Source organism: Callospermophilus lateralis, chromosome 2 (assembly GCF_048772815.1).
Source record: "Callospermophilus lateralis isolate mCalLat2 chromosome 2, mCalLat2.hap1, whole genome shotgun sequence".
NCBI classification, from domain to species: domain Eukaryota; kingdom Metazoa; phylum Chordata; class Mammalia; order Rodentia; family Sciuridae; genus Callospermophilus; species Callospermophilus lateralis.
The window spans coordinates 23,721,007-23,743,813 of NC_135306.1; the positions used below are offsets into that span (position 1 = coordinate 23,721,007).

Consider the following 22,807-nt stretch of genomic DNA (forward strand, 5'->3'; position numbering starts at 1 on the left):
GGTGCGCGGCGCGGGAGCCCGCCCCCCGCCCCCTGCGCCCCGCAGCCCCCCGACTGCCCGTGGTCAGCGGCTCCCTCCGTAGCCAGCGCACCTGGAGAGCGCGCGGCGGCGGCGGCGGCGGCGGGGGCGGGACGGCCCCGGGCTGCCCGGAGCGCGCCCTCCCGCCTGCGGCCAGTCGCAGGCGGCGCTGGCCCGGCCGGCGCACCCCGCAGGCGGCCGGAGCGCGGCCTCGGCTTCGGCCTCGGCGGGAGCGAGCCCCGGGCCGCAGCTCGCGGGCGGCGGCGCGGGCGGCGGCGGGCACTGACGGAGTCGCGGGGCGCTCCCAGGCGGCGGCGCAGCGGCAGCGGCGCAGGGGGCGGAGGCAGGGGGCGCCCCCAGCCAGGATGCTGCGGTTCCTGCGCCGGACCTTTGGCCGCCGCTCCATGCAGCGCTACGCGCGGGGCGCGGCAGGGCGCGGGGCCGCCGGGCTGGGGGACGAGCGCGACGGGGGGCCACGGGGGGGTCCGGCCTCCGCCGCCGCCTCCTCGGCGCTGCCCGCCGCGCCCGGGGGCAGCGTGTTCCCGGCCGGCGGCGGGCCCCTGCTCACGGGCGGCGCGGCCGTGCACATCTCTGCCGCCGGAACGGCTAAGGCCACCCTGTACTGCCGTGTCTTCCTGCTCGACGGGACCGAAGTGAGCGTGGATCTGCCGGTGAGTGACAGAGCCGGTCGGGGCACTGGCATCATGCACCCTTAAGGCAGCTCCCCCTGCCCCAGTGCTTATCTCTTGCACCTCTCTGGGATCCCCTCCCCCCTCTCCTCTGACAGCCCTCGGTAGCCCTGTTCCCTCCTGGGCCACCGGTCGGTCCCGGTCTCTTTCCGGCCGCTTCTTTGTCCCGTGCCCCCTTCTTGGCACGTTGTGCTATGGGGTTGCGCCTTTTCTGGTGCCCACCTGGTCCTATGGGCCTCACCCCTTTTCCAAGTCCCTGCCCTTGGCGAGGATGGCCTGTGTTCCCTGCAAGTGTTGCCTTTCCAGCGCCCCCCGCCCCCGGTTCCAGTGGGGGCCTTCCTGATGCTGGATTAATGGATAGAAAATTTCAAAGTAGTGCAGGGTTGTTCCCGGGTGTCGCGCTATATCCCCCCTCCCAAGCCTTCCATCAGGCCTTGGCGAGACCGTGGAGAGGAAAGTCCTCTCCTGTTGCCCAGCAGGTACCCCAAGTTTGGGAGGGGGTTAGAGAATAGTTTCTCTTCTCTGTTGATTTCTCAGGGTGGCCCCTGGCTCCAGCCCAAAGAGCTCCTCTTGCTTTCAGCTTCGCAGCGGGTGGAGCGACTTGGGAACTAACTCTGGGACATGGTCAACTTTGCTCTGGCAGAGACCTCGATGGGGCCCAGGGTGTCGATCCCGGGCCCCCCGGGCCTGGCGTTCCCGACTAACCCCAGCTCTCAGCAGTGTGCGTGGGGCCCGCCGGGCACCCCGGGGCTGCGGCGCTGGGCCTGCGTCCCGGCCAGCCGCCCACAGGTGGTTGCACCCCCGCCCCGTTGCGGCGGCGGCGGCGGCGAGCTAGGCCGGCGCTGCTGTCCCCAGCAGGGCGTCCAGCCACCAGCGTGTTTCTGACGAAGGGGCCAGCTCAGATCCAATCAAACCCACACATTAACGGGGCGCCTACTGTGCACCCGGCGCTGCGGCAGACGGTGCCTTGGGGAATCTTTGGGTGTGACTGAGGACACAGCAGTAATTGAGCTTTAGATGAATGCTACAGATCGTCCCGAGGGTTTCAAGGGAAGGAAGAACATACCGGGACTTGCATTTAGGCCTTTCCGGGTGGCAGGAATTCTTTGGATTTCACGAGAGAACTAGGAGCGTGTTAAGGGTATCAGATAGGAAAATCCGAGCTGCCTGGCTTGGGGTTTAATCCTTCCCTGTATAGGTTTAATTTCGAGACAGTTCCGGTTTATGGCAGTTTTATTTTTGTGGCGTCTTGTGCTCTCCATAGGATATCATTTTGTTATGAAAATACCCCTTTGGGGCCTTTTTATTCATGGAAAAGGAACCAACATCCCGTCCTTAGAGTTGTTATCTTTAAAACAGCATTAAAATGTTGTAGTTCCCAAAGAAGGAAGTTCTGCTTTTATTCAGCTGGGAGAAAGGGCCCGAGAGCTGGGGAGGAGAAAAGAGAGGTGAGCAGGCTGCCTCTGGAGTGGGCAGTTTGGGATTGGAGAGGATGTGGCGTAGTTTGCATCTGGGAACAGAATGCTCTCCTTGGGAACTTTGACAGTGCTCCTTACTGGTGGTTTGCTTGTCTGTTCCCCAGGGATAATTCATTTATAAAATGTATTGCTGCTGTCAGGTTTGTGCGACAAGCTTAAGTGGTGATTCTGAGATGAAAAATGCAAACGGAGTAAAGTACATGTGTGGTAGATAGAGCCAAACAGGTACACAGAGGAACAGGTAGGGATGGGAATACTTATTCGTGACAGCCGGTGGAGCTCTTGCAGAGTGTGGGGGAAGGGGACATTTGCATCCTAAAAGGTTCTTGCCTTTATACAAGAAGAATTCACCCATCTCAGCTTTCCTTATTATGGAAGTTTTCTTGGTGCCTTTCAGATGATTTCATGAACCCCAAATTTTATTTATACACATATATATCTGGCCACTTTGTCCAAAGGCAAATAAAAAGCAAATGCTGGCTTTTGTCACGTGAGCTCCCAGGGAGGAAAGATGAAGAAAAATTCATCCGTGAGCATGGCTCATCGATTTAAAGATTTATTCGATATTAGAACTGCATCACACAGACTCCCCTACTCATCTTCCCAATTCACAGTGTTAGTTCCTGTAATTAATTCTCGCAGTTATGAGGTTTTGTGCCAGGCGGCCCACTCCCAGATGAATTGGTAGCATTTGTGTTGTACATCAGACCCACTTCAGTGGATTTCCTTTTTATGACTTTTTTTTTTTTTTTTTTTTAAGGCATGTGGTCCCCTTCGTCATTATTTCTGTCTTCTGTTTCTGGATTTCAGCTGCTTCCTGAGCTCTGGCATTGGCTGGTTGCTGTCACGCAGATAGGATGTACCTTTGACCTCTCTACTCCTAAGCTTCATTCTCTGCCCCTATCATTTCCACAGATACCCAGGGACCTGGCCTGGCTAACTGTGACTCCTTTGTAATTAAAACCATCTGGTGGCGTTGGCCTCAAGAATTTCTCTGCTCGACATACTCAAAGTGGTCATGCATTGTCATAAACCTTTTTATTAGCCCTAGTCAGGACACTTGTGTTCTGAAATTGCCCTGAACACAATAACACCCTCAGTGTGACCATGCTGCGGCACCTTAGCTCAGTTCAGTCATTTATTGAATGTCTTTAAAGTACCAAGCTCTGTGCTGAGGGCACATGAAAGTCATGGCCTGGAGACTCTTGGGGGACAGGTGGACACACGGTGTTTTTATTCTGAGCCATGCTAAGTGATGTGACAGGCACACCCAGATGGGTTGGTTGCTGGGGTGAATGGGATGGGGGAATTAGGATTTTTTGGAGTTTTGACACTTGAAAAGATCAGAGTTCAAATTCAGTGACCCTTGGCAAAACTACTCTTCCTCTGTGAATGCAGCTAAAGATCCTACTAGTGTGCTTGGCCACGGCACCCACTGTGGACCCCTTATTAGTTCTGTCTTGTCATATGTGATAAAGGAAGAAGCCACCATAATCGTCTTCTTGGATGAGTCAGTCTTCTTGGACAGGGCTTGGAGCCCCTTCTTCTGGTGGTAGGCCTAGAGTCCTCTAGCACTCCTGGGTGTTTGTAACCTTTGCTGAGGATAAAATGTGAACAGACAGCTGTTAAGAATCGCATTTATAACAAGCGGTGGGCTTCCTGTGCAAACCTAGCTCCCAGGTGAGTCCTTGGCTCACCCTACCAATCAGAGTGCCACCCTGAGCCACTCCCTTCAGAAAACCTGGCCCTGCCTTGGAAGGCACCTCCCTTTCGATAGCCCAGCCTGCCCAGCCCACAGGTGTGGTCGTGTCTGAGCAGGGCAGGTGGAGGGAGTAGACACTCTTCCCCTGTGAATGCAGCTGAAGATCCCATTGGTGTGCTTGGCAGCAGCACCCACTGTTGACTCGTATTAGCTCTCTGTTGACTAAATCCTTGGCATCACTTTTGCTTGGGTGGCTGCTGCTCAGCCCCGCCTCCGTTCAGTGCGTGTGTGCGTTCTTCCAGCAGCTCTGTGGCGAGAGCTGTTAGGATGTGTGGCTGGCTGGTTAGCACTCCTGCCGTGCCTTGGAGGGGACAGCTGGTTGACCAGTGCAGCTTTTCGCCCAGTTGTTCTCATTGTATCTGAAACTTGGCATTGACTCCCTGGGATCCAGTGCTAACACGGAGAATTCCAGTGCTGTCTTACAGCCTGGCTCTGCTGCCTTAGGTAACTTCAATTCTCTGAGCATCGATTTCCCAGTCTTTAAAATGGGAGCATCAAATACGGAAAAGACATAATAAGCCTCAATAAACAGCAAGATGCTGAAGGTTGCTAGGAAATTGTAATTTTATATAACTCTCATTCCTCCTCTTAGGACTATGGAAATGATATGAAAAAAATTCTAGTAATGAACATTAGGGAAAAAATAGATAAATAAAGCTGTGCCAGGCAGACTAGCCATGGCTTGGCTCTTCTTATTGGAAATTGGCAGTTGGATATAGTATGAGAGATGCTTATTAAAAATTTCATTTTGGATGAGAAAAGAACCCCACCCCACCCCAACCCCCCACCACACACAGATTCTTAGAATGCTAGGACCGGAACCTCTGGTCGAACAGAACATACGTGATGCAACATAAAGGTCATGTGCCTTATTTTGGAATTGAATGGGACCCTAGAAAGCACATATCTATACACTGTATATATGGAAAGCCTGTGGATATAAAGTGACTTCCCTTTAGTCACTCAGTGGAAGGGTCAGAATGAGCTGCTCCAGGAACCCTGATTGTTCAGCTTTTAAAGCTGTGGCACTTAGGATCAGCCTCAGCAGTAGGACTGTTAGCGTTCCTAGCCCTAAGGTGGGCAGGGTATGTCCCTAGGTGTTGGAAGCAGGACAGATTTTCCCAAACAGCTGGAAACTCTAGCAAAACAGTTTTCTAACTTCAGGATATCCAAGTTTTTCTGGGATTTTTTCTTCTTTTTTTTTTTTTTTTTCTTTATTTTGAGACAGGGTCTCACTATGTTTCCCAAGCTGATCTTAAACTCCCAGGCTCAGTGATCCTCCCTCCTCAGCCTCCCAAGAGCTACGACTATAGGTGCACGCCTCCACTCCCAGCTCATCTGGAATTTTTTATTTTCCTCTAATTAAAATTCCTAGAGCCCAATCCCAGAATTTCTGACCTAGGAGTTCAGGAAGCTGGGCTCTTAGAAGTCCACCACAGAGTCACCACTCCAGGTGATTCTGATGAGGTGGTCTCTTTACAGCCTCATGAAACCCCCTGGCTCTAGGGCTCAAGAGAACCAAGAGCAGCTGCACTGTGCATTAAACATCACTGTGTGCCATGCGGGTGGGCGCTGTCAGCAGCTTTGAGCTGGGGAGTGACCTGTGCTTTAGGAATCAGTTTCTGTTTGTCACAGTGGAGTGGAGGCTGAGCCAGAGGAGGGGCTGGATACCAGTTGTGCTATGGCAGTGGTCCAGATGAGGGGTAAGGAGGGCTGGTCTAGGGCCAGGGCGCTTCACAGGTGTAGTCAGGTGAGTTTGTTGGGGAATGGAAAGTGGAGTGGAGCTTGCTCAGCAGGACTGTTCTCCCCCTCTGTTGTGGGAAGAAGTGACACCCTAGGAGGTAAGGGAAGACAGGTCCTCCTCTCTACCCCTTCCTAGGCTCTGGCTGCTGCAGTCCCTTGCCTGTGGCAGGCCTCTGGTGACTTGCTTCTCTGCTCCTGCAGCATAGGTACTGGCTAAAGGTGGCCCTGCAGTGCTTACCCCACTCCCTCTCAGTCCATGAATGAGACCATGGGGAGCCCTGGATTTCTATATAGGCTGTGAGTTCGTGTTATTTTTATAAATGCTTTTGTTTTCAAAGGAGGGCTGAGCTGGGGGCTGAGAGAGGTGAATGCCCTCCCCATGGGATATGATATGGCAGCAGGAGATCTCTGACTGGTGCCACACTTGCTCGATGGCCAGTGTTAATATGGGAGGGGGGGTTTGGTCTGCAGGAGTGATGGGGTCTGCCCACGTCTCAGGTGCCAGTAACATGACCCTACAGTGGTACAGGGCTTTGAACAAATATTAACTTGTTAAGCACTTCCACGTGCATAATCTCACTGAATTCTGCTCTTAGTTTTGAAATAGCAGAAGGTTGGTGGGGGTGGGGCCTTCCCTTAAATTCTTGCTTGGGGACTTAGCAGATATCCATCCGGGTAACCACAGAAATCCTCCGCCTACAATTTGTCTTTAACATGTGTGTTGAATCCTTCCCCACTGGTGTCCCCTTGGCTGGCTGCGGGATGTTCCCCTGTGCTTCTCTCTGCTCCGCCTGGAGCCTTCTTTGCCAGGAATCTGCACTCACTTCCTCGTGCTTGCCCAGGCTGCTGCAAGCAGCAGCCGCTCATTCATCTGTGGTTTTTTTCAGGTCGGTGTGCATCCCTCTCTGACTTCCATTGCACATTGAGAACACATCCACAGCAGACGCGTTAGAAAATACAGAGGCAAGAGAAAGAAAGATACCTAAAATTTCTTCAGAGGCTGGGGTATATATGGTGTATATCCATCTGTGCTTTGTGTGTGTGTGTGTATTTAGAGATAAATAGGGTGTTTTTTTTTGATACTGGAGATCAAAAACATGGACACTCTCTATCACTGAGCTACATCTTCAACACCCCCCATGCTGCCCCATTCCCATTTTTAAATATATGAGTTAGGATCTTGCTAAGTTGCCTAGGTTGGCCTCAACCTTGCGATTCTCCTGCCTCTTCCTCCCTAGTAGCTGGGATTACAAGTGTATGCCACTGTGCCAGCATAATCATGTATTTCAAATGATGAACTGCAGGGGGTTGATGGAAATCTCTTCCCACCCCTTTGGCACAATTAAGGAGGGACTGTAAGACCCCAAGTTTGAGGTCTTGTTGATATAGCCCAAGTCCCTTTGCATCTGGGAGCATCGCTTTGGTGCAGTCACAACTCTCTTACCTGTCTAGGGATCCCTGGGGCTCTGGTAGCAGCCAGAGCTGACCTGGCCAAGGCAGGCTAGAACTTTGCAGCCTGCCTGGTGTCCCTTGGTCTCCAATCTCCTTAATGGCATGCCTTTGGCAGCCTCAGTGACTTATCTCTTGAGCTCATTTGATTTTAAACGTCTGGTTTATTTTTAATTGCTTTCCAGAATGTTTTTGTTTGCCCAAGGTAAAGCTTTTTTAGTCAGCAAAGGCCTGTTGGGCTCTTCCTCTGATGAGGCATTGGCAGGGTACAGGAGAGGAAGGATGTTTTCTTGAATTCCCAGTCTCTGGCAGACGTGTAACGCAGTGTGAGGCAGGGTGGCGGGGAAGCTGGCCTGGGGTGGAGTTGGAGATTTGATGCCCAAAGTGGCATTGGGGTTGTCCCAAAGGGTATGTAAAATGCCCACTGTAAGAGTTCACTGGCAGGTTTGTGGGCAGCAGGTACAAATGTGTGGGGGATGGGAGTCAGAAAATGCCACTCTTTCCCTGGGCCCTGGGCTCCTGGAGTGGGGAGAATTAGGAGCCCGGCTGTGGCCCTAGGTCTTAAAAGAATGAGTGAGAAATCTTTGAAGTGCTGATGAGTATTGTGAGTTAGCTATATATACAAGTCACCCTTACTGAACTTTTGCTGTCAGCCCGGTACCACACTGAGGTGCTTCCAGGATCTTGTTGAATGATCTCAAAGCTGTGCTGTGCTGGCTGTTACCCTGATCTGTAGGGGAGAGCCAGGCTTAGCAGCTGGCTTCAGTGTGCCACAGCCACACTGTAGTGAGTAGATGCAAGCTTCAGGCTCAGTCTGGGGGACATTTGTGTTCTGAGAAGTCCCTTGACAGCTGCAGTGGGCATGATGGAGGCTGAGCCTGCCTGAGAGGGTCCCCAGGTGGATGGGGACCCCTAAACCTCAGAAGGTTTCTGCCTTTGTAGGCCCCTGGGGATTTCCAGAGACTGGGTTTATATCTTTGGATTCGTGTGCAGTTTCTCTAGGGTGCATTCTGGTGTGATTCTTTAACACCCAGATCAGAAGTAGGCGACATATTTTAAAGTACTTCATAGAGCAACATTTAAAATTATCATCAAGAAAAGCATTTTCCATGTCCCATCGTGCTGCATAGCAACTGGTTGGGTTCGCTTTGTTTCTTTGTGCTTTTGTATACATGTGTATAAACAGGGCATATATCCTTTTCTTTTTTTAGTGCTGGGGTGGAAACCTGGACTTCACACTTGCTGGGCAAGTGTTTTGCAACTGAGCTCCACCTTGAGCCCTAACCCAGCCCCTCTTTTTTGGTATTGGGGATCAAACCCGGAACCTTGCACATGCTAGGCAATTGCTCTACCACTGAGCTACCTCCCAGCACCACCTCCTTTTCTATTTTATTTTGAGACAGGGCCTTGCTAAGTTGCTGAGGCTGGCTTTGGATTTGTGATCCTCTTGCCTGAGCCTCCCAAGTAGCTGGGATTACAGGTAGGCTCTATCCCATCCAAGCTTCCTGATACACTTCTCACAAGTTTGGCGCCCTCTTTATGCTTATTCTGAATGACTTAATTTCAACCCTATTCCGTGGGGTGTGTGTATGTGTGTGTGTGTGTGTGTGTGTGTGTGTGTGTAACACCTGCCTCTGCCAGTCTCTTGGGCTTGGAGGTTGATATGCAAAGCGCCTGGTTTTCCTGCCTGATGGGCAACCCTACCTCCCAGGCTCACAGAACTTGCGCTGCTTCCCTTAATGGCCACTTCCTGGGAAGGTATTATCCCCTTGCAGGAGATCTCCAAGAGCAGATGGCCTCCAGTCCCTCACCTGTTTGGTAGCACCAGATTGAGGATAGGCTTTCTGCATGGCTTTCCAGTGTTCCCCCAGCCCTTGCCCTGCACACCCACCTGTCCTGCATTGCCTGTGTGGTCCTTGGAACTCCCTGGGAAGGTCAGAATCATGCAGTAACCCCTCTCTCCTTTCCACACCCCACTTCACCTTTCCACGCCTCTGGCCTTTGGGTTCTGTGTGCCATTTCTCAGCAGTTTTTGCAGCTTCTTTCCTCCAGGGTCATCGGTGACTGAGTGCCCAGATTTTCCTTCTGGAAGCTCCCAAGGGGTCTGTCCTACCCTGGGATCACCTGGTGCTTCCTTGATACCCAGCTGAGCTCCGTCTCCAGTAGAACTGTCCACATTGCTCACCAGCTGTGAGGGTACCATCTGCCTGGTTTGGCGGGTGCCTGCAACATTGTCATACCTCTGCTCTGTGGTGTCCCCTCCATGCCCATTTCCTGATCTGAGTGTTGTCTGCTTCATGATACCCGCTCAGGTGGACTGAGGGTGCTGCTCCTTTGTCCTACCTGCTCATGTGTTCAGCTGCACCTGTCCCCAAGTACAGATTTTCAGAAAATCATAAGGTAATATAAAGAACAGAAAATTTACCATTTTAACATGTGTAGTTCAGTGGCATGCAGTAAATCATCTCCAGAGCTTTCTCATCTTCCCAAACTGAAACTCTTTTCCATTAAACACTTAACTCCCCCCTTTTCTCCCCTAAGCTCCTGGCCACCACCATTTCACATTTTTTCGTCCTTACGAATGCGACTACTCTAAGTACCTTATGTAAGTAGCCTCCAACATAACCACTATGGAGTCAGTGCTTCGGGCTCTGTCAGGTAAATGGGACTGCCCAAATTTAGGCCGTCACCACTAGGCCACCTGCCAGAGATGGGGGGAAAATACTGTGGCTCCATTTGAGGGACACCCTGATGGATGGACACCTCTTGGACCTTAGGAGCAGGAAATGTTTGTCCTTTTATGTCTGGCCCAAGTAACCTAGCACCCAGCTTAAACCAGGGTTCCTCTGTGTTGTCACGGGTGTGAGAACCTCATTCCTTTTTAAGTCTGGTGTTCCGTTGCACACGTATGCCACATCATGTTTATCCATTTGTTGGAGTTAGGTCTGGACTTTGTTCACTCAGTGCCACCTGTCCATTAGTGGCCCTGCCATTGAAGACATGGATGTCCCCAGCCCCCTCTCCCCCAGCTTTTCTACTTGGGATTCTGGCATCTCTCCCCTGAAACTTGCTCTGTGCTGAGCATCCTCCAAGGTTATCTGGTCTTAGTTTGGGGTGTGGGGGGGTGTCAGATAAATTTCTTCTCCCCCTTCCATTTTGTCTGAGTTGCTCTGTGTTGGCAGGTCCTTTGTCCAGCATGTTTTTTAAAAAAACTTTAATGATGAAATATAACCACACAAGACTTTCTATGGCATGGATGGTTGAAAGAAAAATAATACAATGAACATTCTTGTACCCACCACCCAGCTTAAACCAGGAACATCACCAGTGCTGTGAAGGCCCCTGAATGTTCCTCCCCGCTCCTAAACTTTATAGGTTTTTCCCATAAAGTAAAACAGGGTATTGTTAGTTTTATGTGTTTATGAACTTGAATGGATTTCCCGTTCACTATGTGAATGTGGGATTCATCCGTGACAACGAGCTGTAGTCCTTACTGTTCTCTAGTTACTCTGTTGCATAAGTATCTAGGAATTTTTTATCCTTTCTCTGTAGGAATTTGGGGTGTTTTCAGTTTGGGGCTATTAGGAAAAAAAATACTGCTTTGACCTTTCTGGAATTGGTCTCCTGTTCATAGGTATAAGCAGCTCTCCTGGGTGTTCCCTGGGAGGGCGGACGGACAGGGCCTTTTAATATGATGCAGAATTTTTTACAGGAATCCCAGCAGCATATAAAAGCCTCTGTAGGCCATTCTTCTCCAACCCTTGACGTTGTGTAGCATTTTTGGTTTATTTCTCCTGTCTGGTGGGAGCTATGGGGACTCCTGCAGTCTTCACTATCTCCAGTTGTTGGTGGGGTTGAGTATTTTGTGTCTGTTAGCCCTACTGTATTTCCTCCTGTAATGTTTTGTGTTAAGAACTTTGCCAACTTTGAGCAGCCAGGAAGCTGCATTCCCCCTCCCTACTCCCTGCATTTAGCTTACTTCCCCTGGTCTTTGTGAGACTATTCCATATCCACTCTTCAGAGGTAATCTCAGGAGCGGGAGAGAATACCTTAAGTCCCCAAATCCACGGGCTTCCTCCGCCAGCCTTTCTTATTGAATAGGAATTAAAGTTTTGACTCCACTTTTACTGTGAATGAACTGAAGTCAGCTACTGCTAGCGACTTTTGGTGAGCAATGGCAGGCTCTATACTCTACATTCTGCCCACTTTTTAAAAATGTCTTTGTTGGGAAAGTTTCTAATCCTATTCAAAAGTAGGGAGAATTGTATGGCGGATCCCAAGTAATCATCAGGCTTCGTTACCTATCAGCACCTGTCACTCATTTCTACCCTGACCTCTTCCCCTCCCCAGTGATTTTAAAACAAATCCAAACATTATATGTTATATGTTATAAATGTTATTTGTTATATGTCTTCAAGACATTATATGTTATATGTTATAAATGTTATTTGTTATATGTCTTCAAGAGCTGTATTTTAAAAATCATCCATAATACTATGAAAACACCTAAAAATGAGGTAATGATTATTTTTTGGCATTAGATATTTAATGTGCAAATTTCCCTCATCAGTTTTCAGCAAGGTTGATTTAGACAGTTTTTCGTCACTGTGATCAAAATGCGTGACAAGAACAACTTAGAGGAGGGAGTTTCTTTTGACTCACGGGTTCAGAGGTTAGTTCATGGTGGGGCAGGTCCATAGCTCTGGGCCGGAGGTGAGGCAGAACATCATGGTGCCACTTCATTTATGGCAGCCAGGAAGCAGAGAGAGAAGGGGTTACAGAAAATGGACTCTTCCAGGCAGTGAATCACCTCCTCCACCCACACCCCACCTGTCTACAAACCCCCCAGTTAATCCACTCAAACCAGGCTAGACTGATTGGGTTATAGCTCTCACAATCCAGTCATTTGCCTCTAAACATTTCTGCATTAGCACAGAAGCTTTTGGGGGACACCTCATATCCAAACCATAACAGAGGTCCTTGCAGTGCATTTGTGTGACAGTTTATCTGAAGCACTTAATCCAGAGTCCCCCGCCCACTTTTTCTTTTATCTTTTTTATTTTTCCTTTTCCTGGCCATTTACTTATTGAAGAAGCCCTATATAATTTGGGGGTCTCTGGATTTTGTTGGTTGGCTTCTCAACGTTTGGCCACCCTGAGGTACTGCTGGCACAGGAAACTGGCCTTATTTAAAGCCTGTGACTCAGGACAAGCAGATCAATGGGAAGGTCCTGGTCAGGAAGTCTGAGTGGAGATAAGTAACCAGCTCCCAGGAAGGCCCGAGGTGGGGGCAGCTGCAGGGGAGGCGACTCTAGGGTGAGCATCAAACAGAAAGTTCTGGGCTCTGCAGGCAGGTTGGAGAACGGCCCTACTGGTGGCTTGCATGGCATATGCGAAAGGCACCGAGGTTCAAAATAAGACCTTTGCTCAGCCCTGCAGGGGACCCAGCCACCCTCCTCATTTTCCACTGGGCTTTCCTTCTTTGAAGAGTCCAAATTCTTTGTCTTGGGAAGTTCTCAACAGATTTGAGGAAAGAGTGTCTGTTCTTTTTTCTTCTCTGTCCACTTTCTCTTTTGCCATTGGCTCCTTGACCTTGGTTTTGACCTTGGATGCTTTCTTTGTCTAGATTACTCTTGTTTGGATATTTACCCCCAGAGAGGGTTATGAGTGAGCTCTTCCCATCCTCCTGGCTGGGGATGCCAATGGTGTTTTAGAAAACACAGAATCAATGAATGCTCCAGAGAAGGGGATGGGCTGACCGAGGCCCAGCTGGATGACTGGCCTTGCCCCACTGGAGCCCACAGAGACCACAGCCTTGCTCTGGGGTGAAACTGCTTTCCTGGCTGCTCACCTGTGGCAAATGAGCAGTAATGAGGGTGTAATAGGGGCAGCTTCCTGCATGCAGCCCTCCTGGCTCCTACACGTGATATCCAGCCCTCCCCTTGGCTCTCCGAGGCACCACCGCTTCTTCTAAAGCAAGCCTGGGTTCTCCCCCGGCACATGGCAGGGGGCTCTCATGGTCTTCCCATGAAGTGCACGTGGGCATCATATGAAAGTGCCTGGTAAGCCACGAAGGCTTGGGCGGGTTAGTTATTAACCTGCTGTGCTCCCAACTGCCCATCCGGGCATCTCCCTGACTGCAGTCCTTTTATTGCTGCTGTGTGCTGGGGCCTGAGACCAAGCCTGTGCCACCTGCTCAGTCCCTGGTGATCTGCATTAGGTGGTATCGGCACCACTTCGATGGCAGTAAGAGTGACAGGTCAGAGTCCAGGGAGAGGCCCAGAAGGACCCAGGTCCACGTCGTGCACAGCAGCCAGCAGCGGCAGACACAGTGGGGTGCTCAAGGGTAGACGCTGAGAAAGGAGACGTGGATGTGGGGTATTTTAACGGGGAAGTGAGGGCCCGTGGTTGACGGTGTTTGTTCAGGCACCTCTATTCTAAAGCTACGGATTTAGTTTGCTTTTTAGTCCAGAAGTATTTAGCTTAATGGAGAAGTTCCTCTTCCTCTTCACTAAAGAGACTCCTGAAGAAAAATGCAAAAATTATGTGGTGTCTCTTAAAAGGGAAAAGGAGGATTGCAGGTATGAGGATGATGGAAACATGTCCTTTATCTTATTAGCTCACTCCAGGGAATGAGCCTTGTATGTGAGTTTCCCAGAGAGCGACAGCTTAGTCATTTACAGACAAGACCCATCCTGGGTTGGCAATTTCATTTGTGTATGACAAAAAGAAAACCAAGTGGCTGGGGTGGAGTCTCAGTGGTAGAGCGCTTGCCTAGCATGTGTGAGGCACTGGGTTCGATCCTCAGCACCATATTAAAAAGAAAAAAGTAAATAAATAAACAAAGTTATGTAAGAAAAAAGAGTAAAATAAAAAAAAAAAAAGAAAACCAACTATAGAGCATCTAGTTTATGTAAGATTCTGTGTGAGCAATGGGGAATGGTGAAAATGTGTGGGCCCTGCTCAAAGGGAGCTCATTTAGGGTGGACATGGAACTATCCTTGAAGGGCATGACACATCTCCTGTCCTATGGGAAGAGAAGGAGCAATTGAATCTTGCTTTGGTGGCCTGGGGTCAGCATGCTGGGTGCTTGTTGCTCTCCTGGTCTTCAGGACTGCAGCCCTTCACTCGAAGGACTCAAAGGTGCACACTCCCCCCACCCCCGCCCCCAGGCTGCGGACAGTCTGACCTACAGCTTCGTATGCAGTTCCAGCCTTGGGAGCGTCATTAGTCATTCTGTGGCCTTTCTGGTGTTGACTAATGAGCTCCAACAGCGATTTCCAAAGTTTACTGTGGGCCAGAATCTTCTGGGGAGCTTTTCAAAGTCCAACCTGTGACACACCCTGGACTACTACCACCAGGATCATGGGGCATGGAGGCGGAACCTGGTCATCAGAACATTTCAAAGCTCCCGAGGGGATTCTTGATGCTCTGAGAGCCAGTGTTGGACAGGGCCACTAGTACAGTTGTGTGGTGTCTTAGGGTCAGGCCAGGCTTTCACCTTTCAGAGTTTTCTGTAATCCTAGCACGTCTCTCACAGAGAGCGGTGGTGGCTGTAGCTCAGCAGTAAGACTTTGCCCCCAGTGTCCCACAGCTGGTAAATGACAAAACTAGACTTGAAATCATTTGCAGGCCCTCAGTCCAGTTCTTCTCCTAGGCTGTCACCTAGTGGTTCTCCGGCAGGCCCCCCACTTCTCACCCAGGTGCCTCGCCGGGTGCCGGCTCACTTCTCTTTGGCTGATTCTTATCACTCGCGGTCCTTGTCATCCTTCAGGGCTTGTCTCAGATGCCACCATGTGTATGAAACTCATCTGGAACCATTCCCCGGGGCCCTACCTGGGACATTCCCTCTGCTGCCTGGGAATGCTGCCTGGGGACAGGCAGGGCACTTTTGCCTTGGGTGGGACCTAGCACATGTCACGTCATAGTAGTTCTTTGTATAGTAATTCATACTATATAACGTTATTGACTTTTTTTTCCCCAAGTGATTTTTTTTTTATTGTGGTAAAATAGTCATGACATAAAATTTACCATTAGTGACATTTATTGTATTCACGGTGTTATGCAACCACCTCTGTCTAGCTCCAGAACATTTTCACCACCTAAAAGGAAACCCTGTATCCTGTGAAGAAGTGGTTCCCACCTCTTCCTTGCTCCTGGCAACTACTAATCTTTTTCTGTCTTTATGGATTTGCTGACACTGGATATTTAATACAAGTAGAGTCATACAATCTTATCTGGCTTCTTTTACTTTAGTGTGATGTTGTTGAGGAGCATTGATTATTTATGTTGTTCAACAGATTTTTCACAGTTTAACTTACTCCTCACAGTCCTATGAAGTAGATAGTTACTATCAGCATCCTTGTTATCAGATGAGTCCCAGGCCTAGAGAAGGTAAGCAACTACGAGAGTACACACAGTACATAAGTGCCTTGGCCCCTGTCCTGTATTGCTGGTGTATGCTATTGACCTTGATCTTGACCTTTAGAAACTGGTGGTATAAGCTCAACCTGTGAAATTGAATTTGGAGAGCAAAGATGAAACTTCAAGAGAGAACTAGTTTATAGCATAAGTACAGTATGCATATGATATAGCTCTCTGAGCAGAGATCATTACAGATGGCAGGACAGAAATCACTGGTTAAAGTTCTTGGCTTAATTCAGTTTCATTTTAGATTTCCCACAAATGTTAGATATGAAGCATAGGACTGTATAGCTAGTATCAGAAGCCAGCTGGTCTTCCAAGGTCACAGGATGTTGAGAATGAGTCTTCAGAACTCCTGAAAGATAGAGGTTATCCCAAAGTGCATCTTATGAAAGTAGTTCTTACTAGGTGTCAGACGCAGTTCTGAGCAGTTTGTATATTTGCTCCATTCATTCTTACAAAAACTTTACAAGACAGCTACTGCCGTGTTTTATGGAGGAGGAGACAGAAGCACTAAACATTGGACTGTCTCACCCAGGGCGTGCACTAAAACGGGGCAGTCCCAGGAAACCTGGCTCCCACATTTATGGGCTTAATCTCTCTTTTTTTTTCCTTAAAAAAGTCTTCATATTCCATTTGGAAATATAACATACCTGTTTTGAGGTGATAAGAACAGATTACTTGAAAAGGAAGAGAAAACAGGAAGGGGGCTGGAAAATGCTGCTTGGATTAAAAATAGATGTTGGGCTGGGGCTGGGGCTGGGGCTCAGTGGTGGAGTGCTTCCCCAGCATGTGTGAGGCACTGGGTTCAGTTCTCAGTCTGGCATTTAAAAAAAATAAAGGCCCATTGGCAACCGAAGAAATAAAAAAATAAATTCTATCCTGATGTGTCCGTTCTGTGTTTTTAAGTTTGGAGCAAACAAGGCCTTTCAACAAAAATACGATCCTATTATGTACACCTTTTTAAAAAGTTTGCGGTAAACCATGATCTTAATCTTCCTACTAGGCTGCCTCTTATATTTGAAGAAAAGCTTAGGGGTATCTGGTCCTTATCTCACAGTCAGGGACGCAGCTGTACCCTGGTACAGAAGATAGCTGAAATGGCCCTGGTGGCAAAGGCATTTATGGCTCCTAATGGGATGGAGATTGGCCAGCAGGTTCTAAGGTCCTGCGGGATCTTTGTGTGTGTTCCCAGTCCTCCTGATAACCCTTGGAAGTCAGCAGAGCGGCTGTGGTCCTTTGAGGTCTTGGACGCGCTCCTTAGTCTAACGTGAGTGATGTCCTTTTAAAAAGAGGAGATGAGGACGTGGATCACAAAGGGGGAAGCAGCCGTCCATAAGCCCAGGAGAGGAAACCAACCCTGGCCACACCTTCCTCCTGGACGTAGAGCCTCCAGAATTGGGAGGAAGTAGATTTGTGTTGTTTAAGCTATCCAGTCTGTGGTGTTTTGTTACAGTCACACTAGCAAACTGATGCAGTAGAGAAGACCCAGAAAATTCTACTTTGTTCTTTTGAGCTCTTTGCCACTTCATCATGCTTCTCAGATTTCCCCAAGACAAACCAGAAAGACTCCGTCAGGCACTGTCATAACCAGACAAATGGAGCCCTGTGGGGTTCCTTGGAAGTAGAGGTGGATTTGGGCTGGGGATGGCTTCAGGGGAGAGGTTGGGCTGATTTGGACCCTGTGTGGTGGAGGACTGGCAGAACGGCTGGGAGAGCCTAGTGAAGAACCTCCCTGCAAAAGGTGTGAGGAAGACGGTATGGAGAACGGAAAGTGGCTCTGGGGATGCTGGAGCAGGGGAGGTGGGCAGGAGGCCCGGTCCCCTGAATGTTCTTGAGCAGTGAAGATCTGGCTTGCAGGGTGCTGGCGGGTGGGCAATCACACAAAGAGGTGGTCAGCGTAGTGCAGGTCTCAACTAGGGTGGTGCTGGACATGAGCAGGAAGGACAGTTGCCATGGAACTGGAGGACTTGGAACCCTGTGGATTTGGTGTTTGGGTTTAGACAGTGCAATGGAGAGGTGGCCCCCATGTTTTGCGAATGTCAAGTCGGTGAGATTGAGAACCCAGAAGGTGGCGCAGGGCTGAGGCGCCCTCGTATTGGGTTCCCTGGGCCTTTGTGTTTGTGAAGATTGCCCATCTAAGATATTTCCGTATTTTCTTTCTTTGAGAGGACCTCTCAGTGGTATATGCTTTCAGGTGCCACAAATCCTGGGTTTATTCCTGGTCATTTTAGATCAGGCCAGTGCGAGGGGCCAGCACGTAGCATCTGGAGAGAGTTCAGCAGGGTGTGAGTGGAATTCTTGCCCTGCAGGCCTGTGTCGAAAACAGAAGAGAGACATGGCTGACACCATAGGATGGTCTCTGCCAGGCTCTGGGGGAGCTGGCTCATGTGAACTCTGGTCTTGCAAGTCCCAAGCAGAGCTGTGGAGTTACAGTCTCCAGGTGTATGAGTGAGAACAGGGAGGCAGCTCCTACTCTCCGCCCTGTTGCCTCAGACCTGGGAGGAGCTGACATTTTCAAGGGGAAGAGAATAACAAAGAGATGGGCACTTATTGCGGCCCTGCTGTGTACACAGAACAAGCCAGGCGCCAGGTAGATACAGGACTGAGTCAAAGATGCATCTCTTTCCGCAAGTCATTGCCAGTTTGATGAGAATATGTGTCTTTTTAGAAATTTTTTTTTTAATATTTATTTTTTGGGGCTGGGGTTGTGGCTCAGTGGTAGAGCACTTGCTTGCCTAGTGCGGGTGACGCTCTGAGTTTCATCCTCAGCACCACATAAAAATAAATAAATAAAAATAAAGTTATTGTGTCAACCTACAACTAAAATTTTTTAAAAAAAATATTTATTTTTTGGACACAATGCCTTTATTTTATTTATTTTATAAATTTTATGTGGTGCTGAGGATGGAACCCAGGCTTTGCATGTGCTAGGTGAGTGCTTTACCACTGAGCCACCACCCCAGCCACGCCGCCCCCCCCCCCCCCCCCCCGCCAGAAGACGTGTCTTTTGCATTTGTGGAGAACACTAGTTTTTACATGCCTTTCCTGGATTTTCTTGCTCAGGGGAGAAGAGCCAGGGCAGGACACAGGACGGAGGGAAGCAGCTACCTTGCTTCTCTGAGGATACCAAAGTCAGCTCTCGTCAGAGCTCTGGGGTATTTGTTATTGTATATTTTAGGTGCAGAAATTGGTGTTTGTAACATGAGACCAAGGGAAGAGAGCAGGACTTGACCAGTTCATTGAAAAATCATAGCTCTGAACCTCAGTTGGGGTTACTTTTACCTGAAATGTTTATTTCAAAGCTCTATTGTAGGTCATCCATAGAAGATAGCAAGGGAAGGGTGATGTAGACATGTCATCACCAGCTTGGCTCAAACTGATTTTTTTTTTTTTTTTAAGGAGATGGAGTCTTGCTATGTTGCCCAGACTGGCCTAGAATTCCAAGACTCAAGCCATCTTCCTGCCTCAGTCTTCTGAGCAGCTGGATTACAGCGAGTGCCACTGTGCCTGACTCAAACTGAATTCTGAAATCTCATTTTTGCATTCCTATGCATTATGCTGGGTGAAATTAACCTTACATAAAAGAGTAGCCTCCGTTTGATTCCATTTATATGCATCTAGAACTGGCAGAATTAATTTGTGCAGGAAACAAATCAGAATAGCTATTGCTTGGGGACGGGTAGAGGGCTGCGGGTTACACAGATGTTTCCATCTGCCAAACCAGAACCGCTCAGACTCATGCATTTCAATGTAAGTATAACTTACCACCCTCTGGGAAAAGGAAGTGTAAAACTGATAATGGAGGCCAGAGGACAAATGAGTAGAGGGAAAGATGATACAGAATGTTAATCATTGCAAAAACTGACAGGTGTTTACTATTCTATTTACTTTGTATTCTTTTTTTTTGGTGGGAGGTACTGGGGACTGAACTCGGGGGCACTCAACCACTGATCCACATCCCCAGCCCTATTTTATATTTTATTTAGAGAAGGGACTCACTGAGTTGCTTAGCACCTCACTTTTGCTGAGGTTGGCTTTGAACTTGCAATCCTCCTCCCTCAGCCTCCTGAGCCACTGGGATTATAGGAATGCACACACCTGGCTTTACTTTGTATTTATTTGAATTGTCTGTAATGACAAGTTTTGTGGGTTCTGTTGTGTTTTTGTTTTTGTTTATTTTTAAGAAATAAGCAGCACAGAGGGTCATCTTTGTTGATTTTTCCTTGCAGGAAGCCTTGCTTCTGTCTCCCTGAGAGCGAACCCAGAGGCTTGGGAGAGTAGGGCTGGTCCCAGCCTCCCTGGCTACAGTCTCTCTGGGTTTGCTTATTCTCTGCATTTTGGTGACCATGAACTTTGGCTTCCCCCCACTGGCACCTGCCACTGCCCCTGTCCTTTGCCATCCCTTTGATCTGGGACAGACCCTCCCCTTCCATTGACTTTGACTGCCCTGCTCCACCCACTGCCTAGTCTCTTATCTCTGACTCCTCCCTCCCCCTGTGGTTCCAAGTCTTTCTCTGCTGTGGGTGAACCCACAAAAGGTGAATTTCTCGGATCTCATTTCCCTTCCTCTTAGAATTGTGAAGTGCCACCTGTGAGCCTTTGTTCATGGACACAGCTCTGCTGGGTACTGAAGGGGCACCCTCCCCAGGCACCTGTGAATGATACATGCTGTCTGATTCCATGGATACAAACTTCAAGACAGAATGAATCCCTGGTGCCCAGGGGAAAGGAGGAGGGGATGGGAGCCCAGGAAGGCACACAGGGGCCTCAGTGGGGTGGGGGTGGAGCTGGGAGGGTTCTGGTTTTTCACTTGGGTGGTGGTTGCCAGGGGTGCTTGCTTTTGGTAACTCCTTGAGTTGTACATGCACTTTTGTCTATGCAAGTTACCCTTTAATTTCTTTTTAAAAATTGCTTCCATATTTTTATTGGTGTATTATAATTGTACATAATTGTGGGAATCATTGTTGCATGTTCACACATGCATGCAATGTAACAATATAATTTGGCCAAAAATAAACTGGAAGCCCACACAACATTAAAAAAAAAAAAAAACTGCCCTATTCCACATTAAAAAAAAAAAAACACTTATATTTCTAGATTTTTCTTGAAAAATTGAACCAGGCATGGTGGCAGATGCCTGTAATCCTAGTGACTTGGGAGGCTGAGGCAAGAGGATCACATGTTCAAGACCAGCCTTAGCAACTTAGCAAGACCCTGTCTCAAAATAAAAAATAAAAAGGGCTGGGGATATGGTTCAGTGGTTAAGGTTTAATCCCTGAATAATATAAAATGAAATAAAAAGAGAAAAAAGAAAAATTAGATGAGGCAGCACAGTCTGAATCCCTAGGGAGTAGCATTTGGCTAGAGCTCTGAGGTGCCTGCACCCCCACTTCATTCCTCATGACCCACTTCCTGTCTCTGTGCCATCCAGCAGAAGTTGTCCAGCAAGTGGGTGGCACTGGTGTTACATATTTTCCTCCTCCTCTTCCTCCTCTTCCTCTTCCTCCTGCTGTATTTTCTAATTTTCTTAGAAGGCATGGGAGTTTGGGGGTTCATGCCTGGTTTGGTCAAGACAGTCTTTTGGATCTCCTGGGGGCACCAGGACCCTAAGTGCTAACCATTCCAGGTAAATTCCCTGCACCGGGGACAACTGCAGTTAGATTATGACCAGCCGGAGCAGTTACTATATTTGTTCCTAGGTGTTTCATTCTGTAAATAATTTCCTAATGTGCATTCTGTTTTAAAGTAAGATTTCTTAATAGTCCTGGTTAATGCTTGTACCTTGCTTGGCATTCAGTGATGGTTTGGTAGAATGCGTATATGATTGAGAAGTGTTTTCCTCACTTAATGGGTAAGGAAGGGCTTACTCAGTGTGATGAACTTAGAGCTTACTCTAGCTGCAAACCCACACCTCAGGCAAATGATCTTGATGATGCCATCCTTACAAATCCAAACCCGAGGGCAGGCTGGGAGCTGTGCATGCTCTTTTTCCCCATCTGAATATGTTCTTCTCTTCTTTCCTCCTCCTCCTCCTCCTCTCCCCTCCCCCCTTTCTTCCTCCTGCAACAGGGACAAACCCAGGGCCTTGCACATGCTAGGCCAACTATGCTCTTCCTCTGAGCTACATTCCTCGTCCATTTCTGCCTCCTCCTTGTAGGGAGGCTGTGACTTTTTTTTTCTTTGAGACTACTGACTCATCTCCTCACCCACAAAGAAAAAGTGGGGGGGGGGTGGGAAGAGAAGGAAAATCAAAGGCTACTTATAAACAGACAACTTTGTTTATATACTTCCCCCCCAAATGAATGGGTAGTGGTGCCTCAGTTACAGTTTTATAACCCTAGCAGCCAGCCTCACCATAGACAGGGTTAAAGGAAAGAAGTTTATGGACTTTTCCACTCGTTAACCTTTTTGAAAATCTTATACACACGCAGAGCTGAGTAAAATCATGCTAAAATTCCATGCCTTAGCAGTTGGCATGACACTAAAAGTACTAGAATACAGACTAATTTTCTCTCTGGGTTCATTGTCTGCATTTACAGAATGCCATCCATGAATGGAACCCAAGGAACTTGGGGTCCAAGACTATTCTGTGACCTAGGAAGCTTCTAGGTTATTGGGGTAGGGGCTCCCCTTCTGCCTCTTTTTTTTAAAAATATTTTTTTAGTTGAAGATGAACACAGTATCTTTCTTTCTTTATTTTTATTTGGTGCTAAGGATCAAACTCAGTGCCTCACATGTGTGAGGCCAGCGCTCTACCATTGAGCTATGGTACCAGCCTTCCCTTCAGTCTTAATCCAGGAGACACATGCAAGTGTCCAAGAGCTGCCACACAGCCAGGGCCCTCCTCACCAGAGACATGGGCCAGAAAGTTCCCCGGGCTGAGTCAGAGGTCCTCGGCACACAGGCTGGCTCTGCTCCTGGCCAGTGTGGCTGCCCAGTGGGGAACTCTCCACACGTGTTCTTGTCTTGTCCTTATGTGGCGTGGGGTGGTGGTGGTACTGTGTTTTTTATGTTCACTTTACAGACAGGAACCAGTTTTGAAAAGGTGAAGGGGCCGAGTCAGGGTCATGCTGGCTGTAGGTGTTGGAGCCCAGGTTCAAACCTAACTTGAAGCCCCGGATCTTCCCTCTGTTCTTGGCTAGGTTGCCACAACAAAGCACCACAGAAGGGTGCCTTAAACAACAGAAATCTGTTCTGTTCCAATACTGGAGACTGGAGGTCCAAGATCAAGGTGCAGGTAGG

At 48.8% G+C, this 22,807-nt stretch overlaps 1 protein-coding gene across 5 annotated transcripts in view; it reads left to right on the forward strand.

The window, feature by feature from the left end:
• Positions 1-383: 383 nt before the first annotated feature.
• The window catches only part of Epb41l4b (erythrocyte membrane protein band 4.1 like 4B), a 131,049-nt gene continuing 108,625 nt past the window's right edge, over positions 384-22,807 (forward strand). For all 5 annotated transcript variants that reach the window (XM_076843203.2, XM_076843201.2, XM_076843202.2 and 2 more), the window contains exon 1: positions 384-689. In XM_076843203.2, the coding sequence (XP_076699318.2) occupies positions 384-689 (306 nt within the window). The remainder of the gene's footprint in view (positions 690-22,807) is intronic.